The 20,023-nt window shown below is 31.8% G+C and overlaps 1 protein-coding gene and 1 pseudogene across 1 annotated transcript; one reads left to right on the plus strand and one right to left on the minus strand.

Annotated features, from left to right (window-relative positions):
* Positions 1–5,351: 5,351 nt before the first annotated feature.
* LOC132734040 (thyrotropin-releasing hormone receptor-like) lies at positions 5,352–7,138 on the minus strand. The gene has a single exon (XM_060720737.1). The coding sequence runs from the start codon at positions 6,870–6,872 to the stop codon at positions 5,664–5,666; it is 1,209 nt and encodes a 402-aa protein (XP_060576720.1). The 5' UTR covers positions 6,873–7,138; the 3' UTR covers positions 5,352–5,663.
* Positions 7,139–13,818: 6,680 nt separating this feature from the next.
* Positions 13,819–20,023, plus strand: part of LOC132734039 (cyclin-dependent kinase 14-like) — an 87,417-nt pseudogene continuing 81,212 nt past the window's right edge.

Here is a 20,023-nt window from a genome sequence, read left to right on the forward strand (position 1 = left end):
TTATTTGAATTGACAGTGATAAGATTATTAATAGATAGTAGATTCATCAGGTTTTATTCAGCTCACAGCTTACGCATTTCAATTCATCTTTACAATATTTGATAATAATAGGGTTGAATAATATTTACACATAGAAAAATTTGAATTCCAGATTACCTATCACCATTTCACAGAAAATTGTTATTGTTTTCTGTACGCATGTTGAAAACATATTACTACATAGCTGTTATAATTGTTGGCCGTTGCCATGGCCCTAGATATTGCTTGCTACGAAAATTAAATGTTTTATTGCCCATTCACATAAAGAAATACAGTGTTTGGTCAAACTGTTTGTCTACGTCTATTATGGTTCGTATGTAAATACCTTTTCATCACTCCCGGAATTATTTTTTCTTCACAAATCTAAGGACGACAACAAAGTGTGTAAACGTATTATAGTCTTGATAATATTTTACATTGCATTCCTCTAAGTATATTTGTTTTTTAGACGTTTTATACATGTAGTTGAAATCCCAGTTACAAAACACAGATTAAAAATATTTGTCATATTTTGCGGTTCGGATCGGAATATCCGTCCCGGCGGGTGACCGAGGGACGGATATTCCGATCCGAACTGCAAACATATGTCAGATATTTTTTCTTGCATATTCTACCATATTGCATTATATTTAAAATTCTTTATCTTTATTTTCAATGAAAATTTATACCATTACAACCGTAACCGTATCAGCGTATGAATTACAAAATCATTCATAACGGTAAATGACGTCATCTTTATCGTGCCATTGTACAGCACGTGACTCATCTGGAGCCCCCATGCCAGATGGAATTTCCGACATGGGTAAAACTAACGGAAACGCCAGTCTGATATGCAAGAAATAGTTAATCTAATGCATTGATACTCATTGCTATTAATCACATTTGCGTATACAAAAACACAATAAATTTTCTTGCATGATGTTTTCGTTAGTTTTACCTATATCGGAAATTTCATCTACCATTGGGTGTCAGGTAAGTTGCGTGAATACAAAGGCGTCATTTTAGCCGTTTTATGAATGAATCCCGTTTAAATGACGTCATTTCGGTGTATTTAGGAATAAAACTGCATGCATATGATGATGTAATTAAACAGTTATGAATGGAGTTGTTAGTTCATACCATAATCACCTCGCGCCGGATATTTTGATCTGATATGACAGATAGTATTAATTCATTATTAATCTATATCTGCAGTGGAGTTGTATGCCTTTCAAAACATAAACAATGCCTTTTCCAGGCTAAATAATTGTAGCACTGATAAAATTTGAATAAGGTAATTAATGTGAATGGTATTTGACAACATAACCCATACTTCACAGCTGTACTTTTTGTTACTGTAATACGACAAAATTATGGTTCATGGGTAGAATGGCGATACACTGATCGTCGTATTTTTCCAACAAATCCCATCTGTCGGTGTTAGATTTCCCTGAATGATATAACTTTAAAGTCTTTATTCATTATAGATAACATCAAAGTTTAAGAATATATATGATTACTCAAAGGTTAACGGAACTCGTACATCAATTTGATAAGGCCATTTGCACAGTTTTCAGCCATTAATCATTTAATGCTTTGTTGGGGTTTTTATCTTAATTTGTTGAAATAATCAATTATAATATAAAATATCTTTGAAAAGGAACATCTGTCACAAATACATGTATTGGGAAAATAAATTGTTTCATTCACAAATGTACGGTAAAATTTAAAATTACTTCTCAAATGCAGATGCAAGAGCGACATGTCTTGCTTCCTTAGCTTATTGCTGTAATAGATACTTTTATATAGGAATCGGGTGATATACCATGCCTGGTTACACAGAGCAGCAATTACCTCTAGCATTAAACATTTTAACAATTTAAAAAAGGTTAATTCACTATAGAAATACTTGCAAACCATTTATATGCAGGATCATTTTCAAATTCCTCTGTCGAGTTAATGTATTGATATATAATTTTATTAATTTCTATAAAATTTGTGTTCATTTTACACTTATTAACAATGTCCAGGATGAAATAACATAATATCAATAAATTACTGTGTGATGTTTATTCCTATCATTGAAACCTCTTTAACATTGCTTTGTTGTATCACGGTTTAGTACAACTATTATTGTCATTTTCGTTATGTTTGTATACAGAAAATCTTAGCCGAATTGTATTTATAGTTTAGACGTTGTATACATGCAGTTGAAATATCGGTTATGAAATACATGTGTACTAATGCATTTTACTGTTACTGCTAGATTACATATTTTAATGAATAATTTTACATGGGGGTACCAGATGAGTGGCATGCTATACAAAAGCGTCGTTTTAGCGCTTTTTGTGTAAGAGTCGTGTTAAAAGACGTCATTGGGGCGTATTCAAAACTGAAATTGAGTGCCTATGATGATGTCATTTCACAATTTTAAATGAAGTTGAAAAACCATACCCTTTTGTAAAATAGAGAAAAATGGAATCCCTTAAGAAAGTCTAAAACTGCAAAATTAAAATAGTGCAGGCTAGGTTTGATTGATCCTATTCCTGGACAAAATGGAAATTGCTAGATACTGTCCACGCCTCGTAGCACCGGCTTATGCAGTTTTTTACCGGTACAATTTTGCATTTAGAATCATCTACATATGTGTTAATACGGGTGGTAACTCGTATGCGCCCAATGGGCGAATCCACTTGGGACAGATATTCCGATCCAATATGACAGATATATATTTATCTAACTGTATTGTATAGTTGACAGGTGAAAGTCAAAATAATTCCTTTTAATATTATAATTTACTTCCGCATGACTGATACAATTTACGTTGACTTTGGAAATGTCTGTATATATCCATCAGAATTTACCTGTAACGTACAATTTATAAAAAGCGTGGGAAACTTTTTATGTTAGGCATATTTATATCTTTCGTAACATTTGCCAATGTTAAATAGTCAATCATCATTATAAAAATCAATCTTTTGAAATAAATAGTCAATTCAGCTCAATTGCTCAATGAAACTATAATCATGTCACTAAAAATCTATAAATGAGGTCAAATTGCATGCATTTTTAAATAAATACATAGGTTATCCCATGTCAAACATTTACGATAAACACTGATTTCTGTTAAACTTTCACCAAATTTATGTTAATGATAAACGGACATTTTCAGTTCAAAATACTACCAATAATTGAAAATAAATTTATATTAAGTAATACATTTGGATGTTGAAAAATATTCGTGCATAACAAAAAGAATGAAGCACATGCTTTTGTTTTGAATAAGTTGTATGTAATAATGTTCAAACAAAGGACATTAAATTTGCCAACAAGACAAATGCCTCATAGCTGTATTTTTAATTTTTATGTTCCAGGAAAAATTATGGAACATGGAAATAATGGCTAATGACAGAAATAGCCTTTATGGAAGCAATGAGCTATGTGATTCATTAGTTGACGGTATTTCTCCAACAACTCCCATCCGTCCGAGTAAAATTTCCCTGAATGATATAACTTTTAAGTCTTTATTCATTATAGATACCATCAAAATTACTGACTATATATGAATGCTCAAAGTTTTAAGAATTTAGTACATCAATTAAATATGGTAATTTCTACAGTTCTGTTTTCAGCCATTTATCATTTAATGTTCTGTTGGGGTTTATTTTTGTTTTTTTATTTATTAATTATTTTTTTTTTTTTTTTTTTTTTGCTTTATTTTCTTGTATTGGTAGAAATAACCAATTGTATAAAATATCTTTATAAAGAGCATCTGTCACAAATATATTTATTGGAAAAATAAAAGGCTTCAAAATTTATTACTTATTTCTTTAATTCAGACAGTAAATTTAACATGAAAATTTGATACACGAAATACGATTTTCTTTTTAAAAGCTCAACGCAGACAAATGTTGAAACAAGAAATGTGTTCCTAGACAAACTATAAACAGAACTTGTCTCAAAATGTTTAGGAGAATAACACCGAATGTATGAAAATTGAAAATAAAACATGTTTAAGAACCATTTAATATATATAATCCTAAAAAATACATACACTTATTGCTTACAAGAAAGTAGTCAATGAGAACATCTAACGTTTTGTTTTTTGCATGAATTAATAAAATAGAAATATTCAATTCTGTATAGATCACTAAAAAGGAACATCTGTTACAAAAATAACTTCATGAATAAATGTACAGCAACATTATCACTGTAATTTTCACGTGACAATTTTTATAACCAAAAAAAAAATTTTTGAAAGTGTCTGAAGATTGAATGATACTCAAGAAAATGAAATGTATGCTATAGAACCATTTAAATGTATTTTGGAAAATTATACATAACAAATGCTCGTTCCTAGAATATAAACGGGTTGGTTTAAAAAAGTAAAGTGTTTTTAAAGCATAAAATGTGAAGTTGCTCAGCAAAATTCAAATAAAAAGTCGAACTCTTACAGATCAGTTAATAATATAAATACATACACTAAATTACATGTAAAAACAACCCGTATTTTATCAATTAATTATTTTACTTCTTATGGTTTCAAGCTTTGAAGTTCTTGTGTTTTGAAATAGATTACTATCTGGACGTTTATTACATATATTATAAAAGATATCGTTGTTTATAGTGTTGTTTGTTGTTGTTGTTTTTCTTGTTTCTGAATTAATTAGTTGTTTAGTATCAAACGATAAATAGATATAAATATACATTGACGTCTATGAAAATTGATTATATTTTAAGTGGTGTTTTCAAAATAACTACCCTATAAAACTTATGATAATTTCAATGTGTTTCATTTAAAATTTAGATACAATTATAAACTGTTATAGCTTGTAATTTCATCTGTAGAATGTCGTCTGCAAAAACTACAATAATTGTTACATACAGATGAAAAAAACACTTACGTTTCAGTTCTAACTTTGAGAAAAATATCTTCAAAAGTTATCTTATGATTGGCTGTACATTTCCAATGAATTCATCCTTTTGTATGGTTTTAACTTAACATGCTAAGGAATCCTGTTGATCCGACAGCAGTTTTATCCGAACATCCGTGTGTTCCACGAATACCCCATGTGTCACTAATAACCCTTGTGCCACGTCGTGTTTTGTAAATATCAGCGCATGTGTAAAGGAAAATATGCTTACCAATATTAAAATTGTGTTTTCAAAAAATATTATTTATTGATAAACAATCTCAGAAAAAAATATTTTTAGTTTCTTTTTATAAACCGAGCAAATGAGATAAATATTTAATTTACGAACATCATAAAAGATAACATAAGGTGCCATTTTTTCAAATGTATATATGTATATAAATGCATATCGCGACATTCACATTTTTTCAAGCTTTTAAAGTGTTACATCCTGGAAGGAGATAAGGCAATTGAAGAATTAAAGGAATTATAACGAAAACTCCTAAGTGTGCTTGAATTACACTGTCATGTTTAGATTAAGTGAAGTCATTTCTCATGATAGAATGTTTCATTTCCTTATTTTGTTTACTATCCGATCGAAGTTTCGTAGTCGTAGTTAGCAATAAATTAAAATTACTTTGGTACGATGTGTATTGACTAAAAGGAATCGCATAATAAAACACAATAGTTATCGAAGTTTTACGATTTATATAGTACTGGAGATGATTGACTCTACAGTAATGTTGTGCGACTCGACTGACTCCCTCTTGTAGATCTCAACTTTAGTAACATTTCCCTTCTTGAGCTGTAAGTGCTTTTCCTACAATGAAGTAAATGCAGCAGAGTTTCTTTAAAGTTGTTCCCCATTGCAATATACAGAAAGAAATTACAACTAAACGTCGTATAATACCACAGTAATGTTAGTTCTTGGAGAAAGAAAAACCGAGGGGTAACAGTGTCATGGTTTGATGTTGCAGACACTATCAGATTATGTAGTCGTATTATATGTGACGGGAGGTTCAGTAACAAAAACATTGAAGAGACTAGCAATAACCGTTTAGTCACACGTAAGTTCAATCCTCGTCTCGAATGTTTTAAGCCGTTTCTTTTCAACCCTTGGATAATGGGCCGTTGTGAATCTCTATGTTCATCATGACCACTTCCGCCCTCATTAGCATCATCTTTTCTCCTATTTATACTTGTATGTGTGTCTGTTCGAGAAACCGAAACTAAAGGCACTTGTTCCTTACGCCTAGGTTGGCAATTAAAAACAGCACGCACTATTAACGTGTTAAGAATTGTAATGACAATAAATGGAATAACCATTGTAACGAACGTGTCAATCCAAACCACAATGTTCAAAAACCTATAATGTTCAGGCTTAAATAAGCATTTCAAAGAATCATCCCATTGCTGCATTTCAAGTGTCCAGAAACTAAATTGGTACAAAACAGAGCCAATACACGTTAAAACGGCCACAATTATTTTCTGGCGACGGGCATTACACATCAATTGACGACGAAGTGGGAAATAAATGGCAAAGAAACGTTCGCATGTAAATCCCACTATAAACCAAACACTGAGAAAACTTGTCACATATGTGATAAATATAAGTAGTTGGCATGCAAAGTCAATTGTAAGGAATGCTTGGCACTCGCCATCGATCCACGTTACTAATAATCCAACTAAGAAAGTGTTGTCAACAACTGCCAGAGATGCCTGGAATACTGAGCAAGGTGATTTCCGCATTCGTTTCGACATGAACACTAAAAGAGACAGCGTATTTCCTACAAGTCCAACAATTGATATAACGGGAATCAAAACATTTCTCGTAATTTGAGCCGCATTAATCCATGAAGATTGATCATTGTCGGATATATTTTGTCCGTTGTAACTATAATTATCACTATTGTTCTCATGATTAAATGCATTAAATTCCATATTTAAAGATCACTATGAACAATCATCACCGATATCACCTCTGTGCTGCATTCGTATCTCCATTCAATAAATGCAATGGAATAAACGACCATGTGTTGCTTTTTTTATTTGCTGCACATTAATTCTCTTCTCACAATTTCGCAATTATTTACGATGTCATGGTGCGAACAGATTGCTTCAATAAACACTGATGGAGTCTAGACATGACCGTTAACGCTCTTTCACTAAAACTACTGCCTCTGCGTTACTTTATTTATAACATATAATTACTTCAATATCCGAAGAAAGTACATCTTTGAATAGCAACTACCTTGTATTGATTACATTTGCATTTCTCTGACGGATAAAAAACATATTGATACAATCTGTGACATTCATGATAAGAAAAGTAGTGCGATATTTTTTTCTCACATAAAGGCATGAACAAAAATACCATGTATGCTAAGCATGTAAACATGGTTGACATCACTTCTCCGAGAATATTTAATCCCCCCTCGGTGTATCTAAATAATCGTATTGGCATTGGTAATCGTTCGAGGCCTAAATGCTGCTCTTAAAGTAACACTGCTAATTACAGCGTAATACCGACTGTTTTAAACGCAACATGTCGCAACAAATAGTGTCAAAGTTATAAGTGACATACATGTGTCAAACTTGTATCTGTTCAAACACTGTGACATATGTTAAAAAAAAAACGTCGGCAAGAGTTTTCATAGTTGATTTAACTTATTTTAAGATAAACGCTCTCGCGCGCTTTTTCCCTCGATACATGTACGTCATTGAGAGGCACTAATGGCAGAAGATTTTTAATAGAAATTGGGAGTGGGAAAAACGAAATTTGTATTCTGTAGAGCAGCTGCTGATGTCCTGACTGAAGCCGGGGGAAGTGGCCCTCCAGGATAGGAAGAAACAACAAGGAATAAGAAATAGGATGCATGGGTGTCTAGTAGGCAATGGCGGCTTGAAAGGCAGATGCTTTCACAGGCAACAATATGACCTTATAATTATTTCTCTGGTGACTTTAATTTTAGGTATTCCATGACTACTGTTGCTGTACAATGGCTTACCTACTTTCTGATCAAAATTAATCTCTTTTTTTTAAAACACGTTGGTAAATTATAACTATTGTTTGCTTAAAAAGGAGCTTGACCACTGACATGTCCGGGGTCCGTACGCTATTGATAAAACTACTGTTTGTGCCTTGGCTGACGGATGGATTCCCATTTAACTTAGGCTATAGATAGATATGCTAATTTGCTTTTTAAATGTAAATGGATAGGTAGTTCTTGAATGTAAGTTGTCAGAGTTTTGAACCTTGTCATATTTTGTGCACGTGATGTATCGCCATTTCATTGAAACGCACTATGTAAAAAATAATAAAATGGTTTCAAAGGAAAAAATAAATATAAATATAGATTCCGAACATTTATTTAAGTAAAAAAATAGTTTTTGCACGAAACTCTAGCTGTAAATCATGAACGTTTTACCTTTTTAACTTTGTTTACACTCTAAACCCTATAACAGTTATCAAGGTATTGTATTGTTTAACAGGTTTGTGTGATTTTCATAGAAATCTATTTCATAATACTATTTATTTCAATTTCTGTCCATTTTTGTGTTTCTGACGCTATTTTTGCTTTAACAAACTTCTGACCTTCCATGCAATGTTGCGGAAAACACATAACTTCTACAGTTACTGTCGTGTGCACTTGTTCCATACCAACCACATCCACCTTAGACAGCCCTTAGACTTCTTTGGAGTTTAAACAATACATGTATTTCATTTATTCCCTCTTTATATATTTTTAACTTTGCTAGACTCCTTAGATTTAAATACAAAATTGTTCTATTCTTATTTTTATTTTTTCCCTTATTTTGCCCAAACGATTTTTTGTTTTAATTTCGCCAGTCCCCTTGAAAATATCAAACAAAATCCATCTATCAATACAGTTTATTTATTCATTTATTTGTATTTATTAACCATGCTGGACTCCTTTGAATCGTTTATTAAAACAGAGGATATTTGTTTGCTTCGCAAGTAGGATCGAAATATATTTTACAGAGTGAACATCAGATGAATTGTCTTCCTTTTCTAATTCTACCCCATTTGTGTTTCTGATATCAGCATGAAATTTCATGTATATATCATACACAAGAGTGTTAACTCTCCCAATCAGGATTTTATTGTTATTTCCCTTTCGTATTCATCATGCATATTTTTGTCTTGAACATGACTCAAAAAGGATATATGTGAGGAAAATTTGAATAGATAGTGAGAAGGCGTGCATTTCATATGAATCTATCACGCAGTCTCTGGCTTCTGCTTAATTTGACGTAGGACCTATTTTCTATTGAAGAGAAGATTTTTGTGATAGGATTGAACTAGTGTGGATTCGTCGTTTTTTATGAGAAAGGCAGAAGTATCTTCTACATCAACGTAACCTTTTTATCATATATATATTTCACGTACTTTCTCACTTCATCAATCTCCGGTGATGGAAATAAAATAATTACGATAGTAACGTAATACAGGGTCATATTTACATGCAAAACTTCTTTCCGTCATGACAAGACTAATAAAGTCAATACCTTTGTCGGTTTTATAGGGAATAAATCAATGTGATTGATGATTAACTTTATTCTGGATATTTTGCCCACGTACTAGTATATAGAAGAAGATGTGTGGACAAGTATAATATATTTTTTTAGAGGCACAGAGGAGATATTGTTTAATTTCTATAGAGAGGGCAGATGTGATATATATAACGTTTTAATAATGGCTTAAAAGAATACATCAAGATGTTTTCCACCTGAATGAAGTAGAGATGAATGTGAAATTACATGCCATAAAAGCAGCAAAAAATAAAGGAAGAATAATTTTGACTTCCATACAAAATACTTAATCACTATATTTGTACGCATTGCCAAAATAAGCAACAGAAGCAAGAGAGGCTTCGTGTAATTGACCAATGAATAACTTTTTGAAAACTTTAAGATGAGTCGAAAACATTTTCTTTCAAAATTGAGTAATTAGCATAAAAGTATAATGGACCTTTAACTTTCGATATGTTTCTTTTTATAACAGTAGACCTAATCAGAAAGAATAGTAATGCAAGCACAATCTATATGAGTTTTGTATCTCATCTTTATCACCACTTTGATTTACCTAAAAAATGTGTTTTTCTAATTTTTAACTTTCCAACTGGCTGGTTAGCCATATTTCTTTAATCGTTCTTACATTCTATTTTCACTGTATAATTTATTCCCAAAATTACCTAGGATATGCAACATTGTGTCAATTACCAAAATGTTCAATTGGTCAAACTAAATGCCAACTAAAGAAAGCATCTTACTTTTCCTATATAAGGAGTAAATTTCACTAACAATATATGTAACAATATATGTACATACCATACAAGCAAGCAAAGTCAAGGTTAACGCCTGGTGATAAAACTAACTGCTGAATAATATAACTAAGTTGAATAATATAACTAAATAATGTGTAGGTGCACTATTTCTTTTTTAAAGGTTGTCTCCCTTTACTTTGTGATATAACAGTTCAAACTAAAGCCCCACTCTTGTTCACATGGTAGACCAGACAATGTGACACTTTATTGGTATAATGAATATTGCATAGCAATTGACCACTTGTAAAGTCATGTATTGATTAATTGTTGTAAGAATTTTGTTAACTGTTGGAATATATTCATTATGTAAAAAAATAATTCAGACTAATCAGCTTGTTGAGCGATGCTTGAAATTTCAAATGCTGATTAGAAATCATTTATATTACCTTATATTTATGTTATTGTATCCTCTGTTTTAATACGCAGTTTCGATAAGTCTATAGACTCGTTTTCACGATTAAATAAAGGTTGCCTCCCTTTAGCTTATAATATACCAATTACAGTGTTGAGTTCAAACTACGCAAACGTCTCGCCCTTGTGCACATGGTGTGCACTTCTAGTGTACCAGACCAAATGACCTGAAAGGGTGACACTCTATTGGTATAATGGATATTGCAATAACTATTGACCACAGTTAAAGTCATGTATTGATTAACTGTTGTAAGAATTTTATCAACTGTTGGAATATATTCATAATGTAAAAAAATAATTATAAATAATTAGTTTAGATATTTCAGCGGTTATGATGAAATTGCTTGAAATTTTAAATGTTGATTAGAAATCATTTATTTATGAATGTAAATATCTTATATTTATGTAATTATTTTCTTCTGTTTTAAGGCACAGTTTCGATAAATCTATAGACACGTTTTCACGATTTTCATAAGTAATGTATTTTTGAAATGAGATCAGCATTGACGAATATTATTTCTCATAAGGTACACACACACACACACACTCATGGTTAAACTGCTTTGAGAACTTTAATTTTTTGAATGACAATATTAAACCATTATTACATTTTTCCTTTATATTGTTTAAGTGTTTTCAAATTATTGTTTTCATTTTCATTTTAGCCCATTGGGCTGGATGTATACTAGTGTTCATGTATTGTATGTTCATTGTTTTGTATGTTTTCATTTGACACATTAATAAAATATGTGTTTACTTCATTATTTAAAATGAAAATATGTCCTTACTTATTTGATGTATTTTCTTTACAAAGGTAACCATGATACATCGTATATGTAGAAAATATTCTGAATGACTGTCAATGAAATTATCCTATTTTGGCTTACTGGGGAAAGTTTCAACGTGTTGGTAGGGAAAGTTTCAACGTGTTGGCTTATTTTCACGACCATAAATAAAATTGTCATTACTAAGTACAGATAAGAATATTGATCTGATATAAATCTTTATTTACATTAAGATATTGGAAACAGTGACTTTTACATTGCATAATAATATAAGTATATTTATTACATTTACATAACTAACGACTCTGAGAGTAGCAATTTTGTGGTGAACAATATATTACTTACAAAATGAAGGCATAGACCTTTTAACAATACGAATTTTTCATAGTAACGGATGATGCATTTCGCGCATGCGCATTTTGTGAAGGACAAAAACGCAATGACGTGATTTCAAGTTATGTCACCCGGAAAAAGTAACGCTAAACCTGCTGAAACCAAAAGTGACTAGCTCTGAATTTTGCCAACAGCAAAAGATGAAGAGTCAGTCCAGACTCTTTAAGTGTTTGTAGCCTTATTTTTGTATTTTGCAAATGAAAACCCGTTAGAATTCAGAGGGATTATTGCAAATTCAAAGAGCCATTTCATCACACAAATTAAGTGGGTAACGAGTTCTGGATTGTAGATTAGAAGTTGTTTTATTTTAGGATAATTGTTAAAAACTGAAGTTCTTTTTATGTGAAATTTCATATACATGTATATGTATATACAGGTTTAAAATGAACAAATAAAAATCTTCATTTTGCATGTCGAAGAAACAATAACTTGTTTAAGTTTTATTTATATATTAAGATTTCAAAATTATTATACTGTATTTAAAAAAGTAATGTCGAGGAAAGTAACAAATTTGACACAAATATGTTCATGTACAAATGTTGAATGATTTGCTTAAGTCAGTACTATATTTTAAAAAAATCAAGCCAGTAATTAACGAATTTTCTTTTTTACGTTTAATATGAGTCTTCTTTTGAGAGTATTGACAATGAGACCCACACATTAATTTCATTAATTCAATTTATCGTACGCCAACCAGTTGAAACATGGACTGTAGCAGTGAAATAAAATAATATCACTTGTGTATATATCACTAACAGTGTGGATGATATATCTTCCAGTTGGAGGTGGTAGTTAGGATCTTGTTCATTATGGCAAATTTCTTGATTGTTAAACTGTTCAACAACAGCGCGTGGTCACGATAATTTATCCGTTAAAGATCCTGTATGTTGTAATTAAGGATGTAACAGCACTTAAGTTTAATTTTATATTTGCATATAATTACTCTTCTGAAACAATTTCTAAACATTCAAGAATATGTTAAATATGCACTGCAAATGTTTATACGCATTATAAGTAATCTTTAAAATATATGCATTCATTTGTTACTGATACTAATGAAACTTGGCACAAATGTTGACTACACCATAGCCTCTGTAACAGCATGCTCAATCGTAAATTTCCTGTTACCATGGCAACGGGGGGACGTCTCAAAATTGAAAAAAATCACTATTTTGCATTGTTTTTTTCCATCAAAACTGATTTCAAAGTGCTGCAACTTCTCAATGAATTGAGATAGAGTAAAAGGCTTTTCAGCGTCAGTTACTAGTTACCCTAAGATCGACCTGAGGCCATTTTTAGCCTGTCACATGTCCAAAATTTTCTTAGCGACATTTGGATGGGGGACGGCGCCGAAAAAGTGGTCACTTTTTTTAACATCATTTCTCAAACGAAAACCAGTGTTTGGGGCCTAAATAGGGCATTTTTTCACTGTTTGAGGCATCAAAAAGGGGGGGGGGGGGCAAAAAGCCGTCGAAACACGCTTATATGAGGGAAAAGGTTAACAAAATATGATGAAAAACCTTGGAATTACCCAAAAACTAGATTTTCCATGTTAACACGTGCCCTAACACTGAATTTTGGTGAAAAAATGTTGTTTTTTGACATTTTTTTTTAAATTATGTATCATTATTGATAAATAACTCCCATTTAAGTTTAACACCTTTAAGTATCAATATCGATAAATAAAGAGTGGTGGTGGGGGCAAAAGTCTGCGCACAGTCAGGGAAGGGACTCGAATTTACTGGGGGATAGTCTGGCTGCACCTGACACTTATTGGAGTTGAAATGGACAAGAAAAAAAACAAATGTTAATCACTTATCATTTTTGTAAATGATCGGTGGTCATTTTTATATAGAATAAATTTTCATTTGTATTTGTAGTACTGCGAAACCTATAATAAAATTCCGCATATTTTTGTATGATTCTCGAAGTAAACAATCATCTGAGACAAGAGGGCGCTTTTATGTTGTATTCAAGCGTTTGATTAATTCTGACTAAACACTTGACACAAGTGAAAATATGGCAAAATGACCCCAGTAAAAAATATAACATTGGATATATTATATGCATATTTCATTGGAAATATCAATTGGAATATTTAAAGAAAAACCATGGCTACTGACAGCAGACGATCTTTCTCAAAAGTAGTCATGAGAGAAGGTAAGATGGTGGTTTATTTATAAATGTCCCGGAAAGTTTTTTTTATGTAAAAATCAATAACCAAAACAACAATGAAATGAGTCATGCTCTGCAGATTGTAAAACCACAACAACAACAAACAATGATCATATATATAGTAGACAGCTAATATATTTTAATTTTTCATGTGACATTTCCCCAGAAATATATAGAGATTGTCAAAATATTAGACATAGCTTCTCCAGCAGAAAACCACCGATCATTTATACATGTGTCAGTTGTTTTAATGATTTAAATGCGGAAATGCGTCTTTTTCATAAATCCTTTGTTATAACATTGCTAATAATTATATTTTGATATGAACCTTGACAAAGCCTAGTCCTTCCTTTTGACTGGCAAAGCCTACCACTGCAGCTCCAAGTAAAGCACATTTTATATATTTTATATTATAATTTATAACCCACAAGCCTATTATATACCCTTTGAGCAGTGGCAACCAGATAGTGATCTCTGAGTTTTGTTGTAGGATGTAATGCTTTTAAATTGAGTCGAATGAGCTACACATGCTTTAGTACAGCAGGCTTCGCGAAAGTTGCCGGACCGTCGGACATGTCCGGCAAAAATCAGGCCGGTCCGATATTTTTTTCAGAGTTCCGGACCTTATGTCCGGTACGAATACCGGGATATATCCAAGACCGATCAAGACCGAGTTTTCTCCCTTGAATAAAAAAATGTAAAACGAGTTTTGATTCGCCGTTTCATTATAAGTGTCCGATACATACGACTGTCAATAACCAAAATGTCGGTGTTACTACATTATTACGCTGGCGCTACGCCCGGCAAAAATCGTAAACTATCCAATGAAGAAAAAAAAGCGAAACAAAAGGAATACGAGTCCAGGCGCCCGCCGAGAAAATTTGTGGGTAAATGGAAAAATGACCGCTTTGATCATGAATGTTTTGATTTCCAAACAGAGCCCATCCACAGGTGCTTGAAACAAACTTTTTAAAGTTTTTTATGGGCTATATACTATATATCTTTATATACATATACAGACTGGTTATGTAAAATATTTGAATATATGTGACTAGCGCCTGTGAGTCCATCAATCTGGATAAACTAATGTTTTATTTAAGGGAATAAAATTGTGTTGCAAATCTTTAAAAGTTGTTATGTCTTTAAAAAAAACACCAAGGTATTACCATATACATATATTTGGGGGAAAAAATTCGGTCAGACAAAAGTTCTTTCGGTCAGACAAGAATTGAAAGTTTGTCTGACCGAATGTCAGGCAAATTTTTCAGCAGTTTCGCGAAGCCTGGTACAGCTTTGGAAATCAGTTATAAACTTGTTCATGTTATGTAATTTCTTAGGACCGTCATTAATTTTAGCATATTTTGTACTTGATTACACCAACAGCCTGAAAACTCAGAGTTACTGATCTACTTAAAATAAATAAATATTTCAGCTTAAAAGTAAACACTACAGAGGAGTGCTACGCATTTACATTGGACCCTGATAAAACATCTTGGATGCTCTAACCAATAGTGTTTGGCTGTTATAAATAGTCCATCAAAATATACTGAAAAAATAAAGAGAGCAACCAAAAATTGATTTTTAAGTTTTTAAGGTAAACTTCATCAGTTTCTGCAGCGGGCAGTTGCCAAGCATCATCATTAGCTCAGAAGATATCAATTATGTAAAAGTCCAAAATGAACAATCACTTGCAAATAAATGCTAGAGTAATTTTTACTGGCATTAATAGATTTTAACTGGCATTTTGCCAGTATGCCAGCTTAAATTCGAACCCTGGTGTTCGTCTATATTTATTTTCTATTTCTGTTGTTAAGCAGACGATTCATGTCAAAATTGCCTAAACAAAAATGATTTTTTTTTCACTATGTCATATTGTAAGGTAATTGCATGTCCCCCACATTTTTTCAAATCCCCACATTTTTCAGTTGAGTGGGGGACAATCCCCCCATGATTTTGAAATTCTAGATGCAAAAATGAATAATCACTTGCAAATAAATGCCAGCTAGAGAAATTTTTTTTACTGGCATTATTAGATTTTAACTGGCATTTTGCCAATATGCCAGCTTAAATTCGAACCCTGCTGGTGTTCAGACTTCCCGAAAGTTAGAAAAAAGTGTCAGACCAAAACGAAATCTGTCAGACTGAAAAAATTAATCAATATCAAAGGAAAACTTGTGCTTGAAATTCTAAGACACTTTTCGGTTTTAATTTTATTGCCGTTAAAATTGGCACAGTCCGTACAGCGCATTTTCTTCTCCTTCCTGTCGTACACCAACGATTCCCGGTCCTGCTTCCATTTTTCATTAAAGTTTGTCTCAGGTCTATTCTTTTCATCCTTTCACTGCTGTTCTGCTCGGTCCGCTGATGTAGATTTTCGTTTTTTCCAAAGTTTGGCATCTTTAGTGACGCCATTTGTATACATGTGACCTGGATAAAACCTGGACAGTCGGACCGATCTGAATACAAAATCAACGGACCGAATCAAAATTTATTGGACATGTCCGTCGGACCGACGTATTTCGGGAAGTCTGGGTGTTTCTTATTTTAATATAATGCCAACTGGTTTTTGTATCATCTGGGCAAATAAACATTAACATACACATTACATATGAAAGAAAGAAAATTTTAAGTAAAGATTTATATTATTTTTTATTTAAATTGTATTACTTTTAAATATACAGGTGTAGTGACTATAGCCGGGCAAGTCAAAACATTTGACTTCCCTATAAAAAAAGATCATAAGAAATTCTAATTAATCACTAAATTGGAGGCTGATTCGGTTAATTAATCCCATGCCAATTCTGGCTCTTAACCACTGATCAACAACCTCTTGTTTGATATTTAAATATATATTAATTTATGCTATATTGCTATACAGTCTCTTTATCTTTTGAGTTCACACAGAGAAGAAAATGTTACCTTTAACCTACACTCATTATTAATACATAGTCTAAGTGTCATTAAAAAAAAACTGGCAGATTTTTAAGAAAGCAACAATAAACAATTTGACCAGTTAAAGGGAATGCAGCTTCACAAATTTCCTAGATTATAATCAATTTCTGCAATAAATGTATTTTGCCAAAAGATGAGCATAGTACAAAAATATAATATAATTTTTTTTTCAGCAGTGTCCATGTACATGTACACAAATACACTGACTGAAAATTTTACACTTTTCATTGATTCATTGATTCACATCATGGGGTGATGCCGGGGGAAAATAGCACAATACCAGCAGTCACATGTCTTACATTTTAGGCAAGAATAGACACTGCATAAAGATGTCTTTCAATAAATGCATACAGTAGTGTGCATGAAACATTCAGTTGTTGAAATGTTAGTGTAATTTTCAAGAATTAACATTCTTTATTTTTGAAAATTTGCTATAAGAATAAAGAAAAGGTTATATCACCCTTAGCATGTACTCATATAGATAAAGATTAGTACTGCTACTGCTAAAAAAAACCAAGTGGCCAAAAATTATTTATGGCTTATCAAAGAGAAAACGGGATCATTCCTGATTAGGAGATACATGTACATAAATAATTGACATGATTGGTTTATTTTAATGTTTGCTTCTATATTGTAATTATTTAAATTTTGATATTTGTTTCATTAATTTCCTTTACTTCATAAACACTTGTTTAAATTTCTGAATGATATGGATGGGGAAATGGCCTAAAGATTAAAGATAACATAAGGATGATGAATTTGAGTGCTACTAAGTCTTGGTCCTATGATTAGGATTTCGTTCCTTATTTGATGCAAGTATTGTCAATTGAAGTAAGAAGTTCAAGTATAGGTTCTGTGGTTTAAATTCAGTTTTAAATGATCATGTTTAACATTTTAGAGAATTTAGTAGTTTCTATTGGAGCGATGAGTTAGACATTTTATCTTGTCATTTTTATATTATGAACATTTTGTCTCACTGAATTTTGCATTCAAGTTGCCTGGAATTTGGGTTTCTATTTGGTATGAGTTGATCATTCTAGATTTGTTTCTCTCTCCAAAACTTAGTTACATTTTGTATTTGCTATTATATACCCATTAGACCTACACAAATATTTTAAATGGAATTTAAAGGAACTCCACTCAGGGGTCCAAAAGCCTAAAAACATCAGATTTAAATGTCTAACATAGATCAATGGGGGACTTAAAACAGAAAGATATATACAAAAGATGATTAAGAAATATTCTCAAAAATAAATTGAAATCATATTGACCACTGTGCTATTCATAGTCTGATTTGAAATTTCGGTCACTTCTCAATTGGAATAATCATTCCAATAATTTTAATTTTGCACATAAGTTACTTATCTAGACCTTGACCTTCATCAAATGGAACATTTATGTCAAAAAATTATTTGCAGTCCCATCATTGTCAAAAAACCTCAGTGACAGATAGCAGCCAACAAAACTCCTAGGAAAACTCATTGTAATAGTAGACACTGGCACACAGCTCATTACTCAGTTGTCATCACATGACTGAGGTCATAGGTGACTTCAAATTCTAATTTTAACAGTTATTTTGTATAGGTCTGATAATTTTATTATAAACCATGAGCAGTTTGTTCCTATTGATGCATTAACATTTGTTTGAGACCTGCATTAAATTAAAAAATATCTTGTTTTCCCTTCCCAAAAGACTTGTTTAAAAAATGACTTACAACAATTCAAATTGATATTGTCCGTTCGAGACAAATATGGAAACAAACAAGTATTAAAATACATATACATGATATTTTATTTAACAATAAGACATTAATATTTCTGCCAGACAAATGTTTTAGACTGGTTGTATTGTTACTTTCATTTGAATTTGTGGTGGTGTTGTTGGTTTCCACTCCTGATCACGACAGTTAGCCACATTGAATTTACCAGAGCACAGTTCAGCACCCACATTGTTCCAGGGCAGGCTGTCAAGCAGTTTACCATTACTAGTTGCCTTCACTTTTACAAGGAACTGATAACTTCTGTACATGCAAGAGCAAATGTACTGTGCGAATGACCTTAGAAAGGATATCTTGATCAGTTACAACGAAAGTGTCCTGCACCATCCGGGAATCAAACCCGGGTCGCCCAATCCACAGTCCAACACTCTTCCTATTGAGCTTACTGGACGGCTTTTTTATCTGAATTTTAGTCCATTTATGTTTATATAATGCCTGATCATGGATAGCAATATCAACTGTTAACCGATACTTCTACTACAGATGTATAACATTTCAGCCAAAGTGTTTTCTGTTTCTTTATTGATTGATTAGTCAACCCTAATAAATGGCTACAAATATTTCCAGTTTGTCTGAGTGGGGATAGCTAGGAGCATGGCTGATGCTTAGACTTTATATTATAAAAACGCATATAGTAGAATTAATGGAGAAATTGCATTTGTTTCCATAGTAACGAGAATGCAAGGTCCTGTCGTCGTATCAATTTGATCTAATATTACGGGTTTTAGATAATTGTGAAAGTATTTAATTGTAGAATGCTGGCTGACGAAGTAATTATTTAATTAGTTGTTTTGTAAATTATGTCAAAAAGAATGAGTTGCTTGATTTTTCTAAGATTCTGGATTGTCCTAAGAGTCTTGGAATTTTTTTCTCAATGTTTTCTTACTGTCTTTTTAATACATGTATTTTTTTTTACTTTTTTTACATTTGTTGTGTTTTTTCCCCTATTAATTCTAATTTTAGCTCCTGTTCATATACATGTACAATGTAGGTCTGTTAATATTTTGTCACAGATTATTTTTGCTGTAATTACTCTGTACTCAGGTGGCATTAATTTTATATAGGTCCTGTTTTATTTATTGGTAAAAGATTAATTTTGTTTGTGACAGTGCTGCTGTGGCAAGTTTCCAAAAATCTGTTATTTTTTTGGTCTTTTAAAACAAAATTTAGTTTGTAATTTTAATCTAATATTTGCGTGTAAAATTGGATTTGTTATGATTTTCAACTTGTAAATTTAATTGCAGGCTGTT

This window comes from Ruditapes philippinarum, unplaced genomic scaffold (assembly GCF_026571515.1).
Source record: "Ruditapes philippinarum isolate M1 unplaced genomic scaffold, ASM2657151v2 ctg3116_1_1_1_1, whole genome shotgun sequence".
Classification (NCBI taxonomy): Eukaryota; Metazoa; Mollusca; class Bivalvia; order Venerida; family Veneridae; genus Ruditapes; species Ruditapes philippinarum.

Bases quoted from the DNA above. Each gene is read 5' to 3' on its own strand.
- LOC132734040 (XM_060720737.1), bottom strand. From the start codon at position 6,872: ATGGAATTTAATGCATTTAATCATGAGAACAATAGTGATAATTATAGT.